The following is an 11,400-nucleotide window of genomic DNA, read 5'->3' as shown; positions in this document are numbered from 1 at the left end:
ATATAAAATATTATTATATATTTCCGACATAGTTCAGAGAAAAATAAAAGCTATTAATTTTTGTTTCTATTTACCTCAGGATATTATTAATGGGACAAAATGAAATTATACTAATTATTTTAATGTAGTGTAGCAGTCAAAAACAATGCGTCGGTGCACCGGCCGAACTTGCACCTGCCAACGCGGTATTGCCCACTGACTAAAAGTATAGGGATATTTTGAAAAATTGAGCGTAATTCGGCATCGGGTATCTCTAGTTTTCTGTTAAACAATTTTTTATGGTTTCAAAATAATTAAAAATTTGGTACTTACATTTAGGCATTTGTTAATTAATTAGGTACATCTACATTCTAATTAAAATTTAATAGGTCTAAGTTATCACTGTTTTTGATAACTTATTTTGATCTTTAAAATTCGTTATTTTCATTAAAACAGAGATGTACATTAATGACAAACAATATTTTTGTTAATTTATTTTTCTTACATTTAGTAGATAATAATTAACAATAATTTCTGGTCAGTAAAAAGTCATATGATTTATCTAAAAAAGTGAAAACGTACCTTAAGCCAAGGACATTCCTCTACTGCTGCGTAGTAAGCGTTTCGCACAAGATCAGGAGTAAAATGTGAATACAAGAACTGAAGGTAAAGTCTCCATACCAAACCACATCTTCTGGTGCACATTGAGGATAGCGTCAAACGTTTAAAAATTGATAGCATTTTATTTTTGTAGATGTCTTCTAATATGGGGCTCTGACCTACAACAATAGTAATGATAGTTAGAAATCATAGTTTGATTTGTCATAAGGGATACGTTCTACAGCTCCAAAATAAAACCAATATGTATCAGAATAAAATCAATTTATTGAGAAATTCGCAATTAAAATTAACCCCTATTTAGGTTTATAAGCTTTAGGCAAGGGTTTAAAAAATTTAGTGTTTTTTTTTGTTTTGAATTTTGAAATTAGTCTACTCGGTTACATCGTTTATAAAAGATGCCGATACTTTGAAAAATAACACCGAATCCTTTTCTGTTTAATCGGTTACATCTTTTGTAAAAGCTGCTTCGGCACGTACCAACAGTACATACTCAAAAGATGCCGATAAATTAAAGGGATTCAGTAGTACACGCGCCGTAGAGTAAAAACATGCTTATTGTTTCTACATATATCATGAGTTTAATGTTTGGAACAGAGGTTTGAAATTTTGTAGTAAGATAGATAAAGCTTTGTTCTAAAGCCTGTCGAAGACCATTTTTTAATTTCTACTGAAAATACGTGTCATACAAGAAGATTTGCAAGAAGCATCAACTTTAAGCACTTGTAAAAGGTTTTAACGATCACATCATTAAAAACTAAACCGAGTTAGTATGAACCTTTGTCTGTTACCATACAAAAAATCACATATTAATCGAGCAGCGTTAAATGACAATGTTTATAATAGAAACCTATGTTTTCGGAAAAATTCACACCAGGCGCGAGCGGTCTATTGCAGTGAATCCCCTTAATAAATGATACCGAATTTGTTTTTGTTTACCGATTGTATCCGCGAATAATGAAATTTTTAGCCGTGAATACAGAAACTGGGTTGCAATTTTTTCACCCGCGACTAAGGAAACCGTGAATAAGGAACTTTTACCGTACTGTTTATTTATTGTTTATTGACGAATAACGTATTCATTAGTTTTAGGACGATTTTACGCCTGAACTGCTCAATCGATAGTCATGAAATTTTGTAGACACATTGTCAGAAATACAGAAAAACACATAGGGTACCTTTTATCCAGAAAAAAAAAATACCGTTACCGAGGGATAGAAAAAATAGTTTTATGTGATCGTAGATGATCTTTGACACGTATGTAGGACATCAACGCGAATGGTATCGAGGATAAAATTCAGTAATTAATAAACTAAATAAATAAATACCTGTAAATGTGTTTGTACAGGAAGCTTCAATTTCGGCAATTTTTTGTTGAGTTATCAATACTAAAATAATTGACGAAAGAGCCCTTCCAGTATTTAATAAAATCTTTGAAGTTTTAAACAACGGTTGCCCTATGCAACAATTTAAACTCTGCACTTTTGAAAATGCCGCCAACAAAAATAAATTGTTGGGGTAACTTTCAATTCCTCTTTGCAACAGTTCCTCAAGTAGTTTGAAATTCACAGATCCTAAATGCAACAACAAATGCCGATAAAGGATTGCCGCATAAAATTCAAATAAAACTTCACGTAACCATAAGTTACTACCAGACTTTTCCAATGTTGAAAGGGTTTCTTCTAAGAAAGCGCCACAATTTACTATACCTTCTTTAAAATAAATAAACCAACTGTAGCAAATGACAATATCAATGAAAAAATTTGGGAGAAAATGATCAATAATACCAAAATTGCCCTCTTCCTGCATTTGTACTTTCTGTAATAACTGCAAATAGGCGTGCTTTAATTTAATAGCGGCATCACTTATATCAGTTTCTGATAAACTATTAGCAGATTTTCCTAGACACATGTGGACTAAGTAGTCCAATACGACTTTATTTACATGTTCAGGTTCCTTCTCATTTGATAATGTTAATTCTATAATCGTTCGATACAATCGACAGACATGCCTTTGTTCTTCTGTGTCTTGAATAGAATCTAATAGATGATCATTGTTTTTCGAAGAAAGAGCCGTTAATAATATACCAATTGCATCATCATTAGTTCCCCATTCTGATTCGAAGAGAGCATATTCTTGGTAAAATAATAAATTATTTCTATTTACTTCTTTTTTAATAAAATTTTTGATAGCATTCTTAATTCTTTTTCTAAACCCGTGAGTCATTTTGAACCTTCCTTCTTTATCTAATATTATAAGCAATCTTTGAAGTCTAAACCACCAGAGAGCCATGGCTACTTTTTCATATTCTTTTAAACAATCCATACAATTTCTCATTACATTTAAAACAAACTCTAAATATTCCTCCTGCCCAGGTAATGTTCTTGAATACTGGGGACCAATGGCAAGCTTTTGTGTGTCCTTTAACAAATATTTATTTTTAAAGTTAACACCATACATAGGATAAAATAATGGAAGTAGCATTTCAATAGAATCAAGCGACCATGGGACATAATCCAAACCCAATTCCTGTATAGTGGAATGTCTACAAGGAAGTAACGGTACTTTCAAAAGAGTTAAAACTATAGCTGTAAGTTTGAATGTATTTCCAGGCATTGTAATTGGGTGTATAAACTCAGAAACATCTTCAGCAAAAACGATCCTTTGAGGATCTTCACAATTCTCGTCTTTTGAAGGCAACCAATGGCAAGATTCACGAAGTTTTTCAATCCGCAACCAAAGTTCATGAATCGGTAGTTGGGAAGATAAAACTGCATTTTCTAATTCTTCCAATTCTTTCTCATTAATGTTTGATGAAATATTGAACTTTCCCTTGTCTTCAGGACTTAAATTTAATTCCAAATAGAGACTTAACAATAACCAAAGCTGTTCAAATAAACCACTTTGTTTCAAAAATAATCCACACTGGTATAACATCCGAAGAATATTTTCTTCTAAAACTGTTTTCTCAACTAATGAATTACGTCGTAAATGATGTAATGTGGATAAACATTTAGCATACAACTTTAGTACAGCAGAAATATTACAATGAGACATGGAACATTGTAATGACTCTATATAACCTTGCCAAAGAATAATATTCTGTGGTTCCTTTTCAATTAGTTTTTCCATTTGAAGGTACAATTCATCTGCAGGAAAAACACTTGCAGCAATATTTAACCTCTCTCGTAATAATGCCTCACAGTTAGGATTTTGAATCAATGCTTTATCTAAAATTATTAATTTTCTTTCGGCCAATACTCTGGAACCTTTTGCTATGCTTCCCTTACGATATGCCTTTTCAAAATGATTTACAATGTCTTGAAAACGAACATATTTTAACCACATATTTATATCATGAGGATTATCACTTAAACTGCGATTATAAAATGCAGTGGTTTGGGTTAAATCTTGTTCTTCTTTGTATCCTTCAAATTCAACATTCTCACTACTGTTGCTTTTATCATTTGCTATCTTATGTAATTCGTCACACACATGATGAAAATATCTTACAATTTTCTTTTTATAATTTTTATTAGACATTTGGTGTGACTTGTATCGGAGAATATATTTTGGAGCTGAAGGCCTTGCTATTCTTTGTACAGACGATGAAAGATATTCTTTGTTTCTTTTTTTATCTATTAAGAAAAGATCATTAGGTAGAGCGTCATCTAGCAGTTGAATAGTTTCTTTGGCCTTGTTTTTTTTATTTTTCTTCTCTTTTTTCTTTTGTTTTTTTCTGTGTAGAGATACTTTATCTTCCCTCTCATCGTCAGCTTGTAGAGTCTCTGATTTTTTCAAAACATTGACATCAGCTTTAAAGCTTGAGTTTTCCAACCACACTAAACCTTCAGAAGTTTCTGTACGTGCAGATTCTTCTTCATTTAATCCATAAGCAGGAAACAATGCCATTTGTTGGGGCAATCAGTTGTTTCACATTGTTTTAAAACTATGAAAACTATCTGGATAATAATAGGCAATGTGTTTTTTGTTCATAAATACGGATACGATATAAAGTAATATAAATATCATATAAATATATTTACATCATTTACATTTTATATTATTTTATCCATAGATATTTTTCTAAAACAATAGGTTTTAGGTTAGTTTTGGCTGCGTTCGAATGTACTAATCATATCCTAACATACACCGCGAATTATGCCCGCGAATACTTCATGTATGCATGTAAATACTGTTTCAACGTAACAGATTAGCACTATAAAAAAATTAAGTTTTTAAAAGAAAGAACAGTGTATTACCGCTCAAACAGGGCTGTTAAAGTAGTAAGTTTATTGATACAATAGCCGTGAGAGCATAATCTATGGTGAGAGCCTTATCTAATTTATGAACTATGACAGCAAACTGACAGCAAACATTCCAGAATTCTCTAGTCAAAAAGGTGTAAGATACTCTTCGCGGTAATCTATGTAATATATGAGTTTTAGTGCAGCAATAATTTGCAGTAAATAAATTGCAAGTGATTTAAACGAGAAAATTATTAATTGCAATTTGTTCAACTACAGTTTGTGGTTTGCGCAAAACTATTGAATGTAGTGCATAGTGTCTACCTTCTAATTTAACATTTTGTGTAATTAACAGTGTACCACTCTTCATAGTTTAAAATTACTGTGTAAAACGTGCAGAAATGGAGAGTAAAATACAAGAGGTATGCTAATACTATTCTTTATTCATTCTACTTTGTTTCAAATATAATTCAAGTCAATTTTAGTTGAAAAAGGATATTGCAGAGTTAGAAATACTATATAACCAAGCTCAGCGCCGGAAAGTCAAAGATATTTTAACTTTAGAAATCAGAAAACTTTCTGACGAGTTATCTAAAATCGAAAACGAAATCAGGACAAGTTTAAAACAGTCAACACCAATTTGTACAAGCAGATGTTATGAAGTGAAAATTACAAATTATGGTAAGACTTTAATAAGCTCTTGCAATTTTTAGAAATCATTTAATCATAATCACAGAATTAAACAAAATTACTAACTGTGAAGTAGGACAAAAATAGTATATAACATTACAAAGAAGTCTTCCAATTCTGCAGATAATTTTAGTTGTCTTTTGTGTGTTTATTAATTAGTTAAGTGCAGTACTTAATGTATTTGAAATTATCTTTGTAGCATGGGATCAATCGGACAAGTTTGTCAAGTTCTATGTTACATTACCAAAAGTACATACAATACCCCAAGAAAATATATATTGTAACTTTAATACAAAATCATTAGAATTGCATGTAATGAATCTGGACAATAAAAATTACCTGCTAGCAATAAATAATCTTCTCAAACCTGTGGTTCCTGAAAGCAGTAATTGGAAAGTAAAAACAGGTGAGATTTTGCTTTTTTTTTAATTTAATGTAGGTATTGAAATAAGAAATATTCAACATATGCGTGATTTCAGTGGTTGCTATAGCAGTAAATTGAAACTTATTAAGTACTTGTTTACATGCTATTGTGAGAAAGATTTCTCTTGATAATATAGTGACTTGTTTTCTATGCTGTAGTAATATAATACTTGAGTGCAGCTACTATCATCTTCGTAGGATAATAATCTGTCCTTAGGGTTATCTAACCAAATAGCAAAAAACGTTTTATTGTGAAGATGCTTGTCTATACGCCCCTTGTAGTTATGATGATGTAAGATAAACCTATTCTTTCCAGAAAAACAACATGCAAAATGCCAGCGTTTACCTGGCTTTTTCTCACCGTGCTAAATTTAAATATTCTCATGAACAGGTATCAATTAAGCAACGCTTCTTTGTCCGACTTTATTTACACCATCACTGATAATGTAGTTTTCTATTAGTTAAAGAATTGTTAGAATCGGTTTTGTAGTTCCAGAGATTATTCTCTACAGACAAACAAATTTTATCTGCTTATGTAAAACTACTTATAAGCGTTCGTATTGTTTTATTTCTCCCTTAATATGTAGTAGTAATGGTTCATTAGCCTTAAAACTTATGTTAGTATACTTCTACAGCTCAAAGGGTTCTACCTAAAAATCCGAAAAAAAATGAGGATTGTAGCACGTAGGTGCAGAAAATTGCAATGGAAAATTATTTGAGTCAACCTGTTTTAGAAAATACCACAAATGGCGCGGTAAACGCCACCTGTAGTATGATGCTACATTTTTGGATTACGTATGCTCCAACAAGGTCCACTTGTGTGGATATCTACTTGCTGAAAACGAATCCCGGCGTAGCCAACCTCAACGTGATAGGCACGTTAGCTTAATCGAATAAAATAATTCGAAGTGGTCTGTATTCTGTCGAAACTGCCAGACGCGGATCGCGATTTCGATCTTCTTGGATCTCATCAGCGCGTCGCAGACAGCTCCGACAGAATACAGACCAACTTTTACCTGCTGACTTAACAGTGCGTTTTAGAAAATACCACAAATGGCGCGGTAAACGCCATCTGAGTAATCTGTCGGAGCTGTCTGCGACGCGCTGATGAGATCCAAGAAGATCGAAATCGCGATCCGCGTCTGGCAGTTTCGACAGAATACAGACCACTTCGAATTATTTTATTCGATTAAGCTAACGTGCCTATCACGTTGAGGTTGGCTACGCCGGGATTCGTTTTCAGCAAGTAGATATCTACACAAGTGGACCTTGTTGGAGCATACGTAATCCAAAAATGTAGCATCGTACTACAGATGGCGTTTACCGCGCCATTTGTGGTATTTTCTAAAACGCACTGTTAAGTCAGCAGGTAAAAGTCGGTCTGTATTCTGTCGGAGCTGTCTGCGACGCGCTGATGAGATCCAAGAAGATCGAAATCGCGATCCGCGTCTGGCAGTTTCGACAGAATACAGACCACTTCGAATTATTGTATTCAACCTGTTTTAATAAATTAAATAGGTACAGAATGTTGACCACTACAATATTGTTAATGCGTCTCTGGCAATTCCGTTTTACTTTTAATCTACGTAAATGCTTTTAGAAAGTTGCTATTGCTTGTATAATTAACTGGGATTTTTTGTTTAATCCCTTATTTAATAACGAATAAAGTAACTTATTGACTTGTTTAAGTATAATTGGAGCAATGTTCTGTAACTCCCTCATAGTTACAAACATACTGGTTGGTTAATAATAAATAGCTGTAGTTGATTTTTATTATATGTATTGTATTAATTACAGATATGGTAATTGTAAATGTTGCAAAATCTGATAGCAGTAAATGGGATTTTGTGACTGAAATGGAACAACGTTCGCATGAATCAAGAAAACTTCCTAATTTGGATACTGATGAGAATAAGGATCCTTCAGAAATGCTTATGAATCTCATGAAAAATACGTAAGTTATGTAATAGTTCTTGCTATTGAAAATAATGTCAGACTTCTCAAGAATCTCTTTGAAGAAATAGCATAGTACAGAAATCTTAGCTTTTGACTATTTAAAATATACAGGGTGGCTTAAGATTGCTTCTCCTTTAGCGAGAGCAAAGATTAATCTCTTATTTTAATACACGTTTTCCAATAGATGAAATAATAACCTTTCATGACTGTATACATACCTGTGAAATGTAAATTTTATTGTTTAAGACTTTTACAGTCATTGTAGAAGAAAGTGCCCCTACTGTGGTAGAGCTATTATTTTTGCTTGAAGAGGGGTGACGCACTTCCCTAGGAAAAGTGACGGTCTTGTTATTTTTGATCTAACTTAATCTAGTCTATTTATAAATTGGTGTTTTAAATTTATTATTTACTACTATGCCTCCATTTTTTTCCAAATGCTTTTTTCGCTGATAAATTCCATAAATATTATATATAAAAGAAATTATGAGTGGTGTCAGCACAGGGCGAAGTCCAACTTTTGCTCTCTAACTACGATTGGGTAGCCAAACTATAAGTTTTAAATTACAGATTCCTGTAATCTAATGATTTTGTTGTGCGTTAAACCAACGGACAGTTAATAAATTCTGCTCAGCTCTTAAAATAACAATTTTTACACAAAATATTTTCATTGAATTTTCACACTGAGTGAAAGATCTTATTATCTTAATATTATATGTAAAAGAAATTATTAGTATCAGCAATTTCTTATGCTGAAGTGTGCGACGTGTTGCATACCTATTTACAAACAGTTCCTATAAATTCAATTTTTCAAACAATTTTCAACATAAAGAAAGTGATTAAACAAATTGTTCATAAAAGTGAATTTCGACCGCTCGGAGCAGTGGTGCTAACAGTTTCGAGCTCACCGTGACTGATAGGAGGGAAGAACTTGTAATAAAATAAATATAGTTATTACATATGGGGTTTCTACCCAAATTATACAGGGTGTAACAGAAATAAGTGCCGAGCTTTGGAGGGTGCAAACTAAATACAATAAGCAATTGCAGGGTGAGTTCAGTAATGTGGTTACTGGTAAAATTTTTTTTAAGAAAATCACAATTTACAATCTAATGTCGGTTCTGTGCGTGAAATGGCAACATAAGTTTGCCGAATAATGTTTAGACTAAACAATTTAAATAAGTTACGTTATAAGCAGCACTATGTAAATTTACGAACACAAAAAAAGAAAAAATGTTACATAAACATTAGTCGATAAATGAACATCACCTGGTAATTTCATTAAAGCAATTTTTCACATCACCGTTGATGGATTGCTAAGGGGAAGGGGTATTTTTTTTGCAGGTAATTGTAAGTAAACTTATCAAAACAGTTAAATAAGTCTCCAAAACATTCACATCACACATTTGCCAAAAACAATTCTTGAAATCGTGAAGGATGACATGCGAATTTGCATCGCACTAATAGTGATTGTTATTCAGAATTCTCGCGTGAAGCAAATTTGTCTGCAAATAACACTCTACGGAAAAAACTAGCCTATACAGTACAAATCCACTGATGGTTGAAAATCAGTTTCAAGTAAGGCTTGCACTCGCTGCAAATGACAAGGATGCAGCAACTGTTCCTTTAAAAATTGTCAGCCTGAGAGCAACCAACGTTCTCTGCTATTGAAATCGAGGATTTCGTCTCTATAAGAGCGATATAGTTCAAACCTGTAAATACGTATGTCACATTATTGTAACAACTATTCTACAGTGACTGACTTACACTAATAATTGATGTTGTATTGCTGAATTGTTCATTTAGATTGCGAGCATTTCTGAGACTGTTGATTTGATTACTTTACAACATGAAGGAAAACTCCTTGAGTTTAGTATGGATTTGATATTAGCTAGACCGAATTTGAGAGGTATGTCGTGGTAAATATGAGTGAACGGATGGGGAGGCGAACCTGACTTATCAACATTTTTGTGCTTATGTACTCATATTTTTGTTAAAGTATGAGTATCTCTCCATTAATTTTTTTTTGTTACAGATACGAACAAGGAGATGATGAGATGAAGCGAACAATTGCAAAAGCATGGTATGAAAGTCAGAAGAAAGGTACTCCTTATTAGATATAAGAATAAATACCTTTTAATATGTAGGTACATCAAAACTGTTTATGAAGATAAAAAAATATTTCATCTAAAATGATTGCTTTATAATTGGTCAGTGTAATTTCAAACGTTTCTTGTAAGTAATAAAGAAAAAATTGAATTGTTGTGGTAGTTTATTTATTGATGTCTCTGCTAGGGCATATTAACAAGTGAATATACTAATATAATATTGATGTATATTACAAATAAAGTGAAACCTTACCCAAATCGAAAGTTTTTTAGTATCGTATTTATTTTTATTTATACTGGAATTGAATATGTTAACCTTTATAGAATATTGTTTAAGTTTTGCTGGGTGAAACCTTTTTAACGTTGTATCAATCAAAATCTATCGGTTGAGCATAACATGAACCACAATGTAATGCCTCAGCTCTGGCTGTATTTTAAAGCTTAAAGTTTGTCATCTCGAATTGATAAGACTATACAAAAACTACAATAATTTCAGAAAAGTGGCATTTACAGATACATCAACTTATGTGGTTTCCTGTATTACCGCCTAACTTAAATGTGATCAAATAGTTTATGGTACATGTGCTGTGCATTCTTTTTTATTGATTACAGAATGTTCCACTGTAATCTGACACCGCGAATATATCGCCAGGAAAGCTCCAAATCGAAAGATCAATTCCACAAAAGTTGTTGGGCTGTAACGGGGAGTATCTGGTTATACTGAAAAAAAAAAACGTGTGCAATTCACACGTGGTAGAAGTGAAACCTTTTGGTTTCAAGATCGCGACAATATTCTGCTTTCGTTTTCGGCAAATTTGAAGAATTTTATTATAAAAATGATGAAAAAACTCTACAAACATATAATACGTACACGTATACAAAATACCACGGTTGTTGTGATGCCTTTCCTCAAGCTTTGTACTACGCATGCGCGCACAAACACGTACAACGCTGAGGCCCAAGCAAACTCTCACTATGCCTTAGTAAAAACGAGTGGAGGGGGTACGATGCAGAGCACAATGAGAACCACGAACATTAGAAACACTGTATAATGCTTCCTATCTCATTTTCTCTCACGTTAAATCTTATGAATTAATGTCTGTCTCTTTTTACTGTCGCTCTTTCGTTTCATCGACTTTCAAATCACAACGATGCTAAAGAAAATTTCTGTTCAAAAACCTCTAAAAATGTTACAAAGGGATAGGAGATCTAACTCTTTGGTTTGATTCGTAAGGCCTTTCTGTTAGCCAACAATTTTTTTGAAGAAAACAATGTTGAATATCAAAGGGTCTCAGTAAGTCCTCGGACCAGGTACCGAACCAAACAATCAGATGGGTAATCTTAGAGCTCTTGTGGAAGTCATATTTCGATGTGGAACTTCC

General features: G+C 32.8%; 2 protein-coding genes across 2 annotated transcripts; one reads left to right on the top strand and one right to left on the bottom strand.

Annotated features, from left to right (window-relative positions):
- Positions 1–517: 517 nt before the first annotated feature.
- LOC108736026 (protein NRDE2 homolog) lies at positions 518–4,653 on the bottom strand. Its single transcript, XM_018468292.2, has 2 exons — positions 1,926–4,653; positions 518–758 (listed from the first exon to the last, which is right to left on the bottom strand). Exons 1-2 carry the CDS (start codon positions 4,507–4,509, stop codon positions 538–540), a joined length of 2,805 nt encoding a protein of 934 aa, XP_018323794.1. The 5' UTR covers positions 4,510–4,653; the 3' UTR covers positions 518–537.
- A 301-nt stretch (positions 4,654–4,954) lies between these two features.
- LOC108736015 (calcyclin-binding protein) lies at positions 4,955–10,173 on the top strand. The gene is made up of 5 exons (XM_018468277.2): positions 4,955–5,266; positions 5,330–5,525; positions 5,734–5,940; positions 7,755–7,911; positions 9,946–10,173. The coding sequence occupies exons 1-5, from the start codon at positions 5,246–5,248 to the stop codon at positions 10,025–10,027; spliced, it is 663 nt and encodes a 220-aa protein (XP_018323779.1). The 5' UTR covers positions 4,955–5,245; the 3' UTR covers positions 10,028–10,173.
- Positions 10,174–11,400: the final 1,227 nt, after the last annotated feature.

The sequence above is a fragment of the Agrilus planipennis genome, unplaced genomic scaffold (assembly GCF_000699045.2).
Source record: "Agrilus planipennis isolate EAB-ADULT unplaced genomic scaffold, Apla_2.0 scaffold75, whole genome shotgun sequence".
In the NCBI taxonomy this organism is placed as follows: Eukaryota; Metazoa; Arthropoda; class Insecta; order Coleoptera; family Buprestidae; genus Agrilus; species Agrilus planipennis.
The sequence above is the reverse complement of the archived record's forward strand: the minus strand, read 5'-3'. Positions and strand labels throughout refer to the sequence as shown.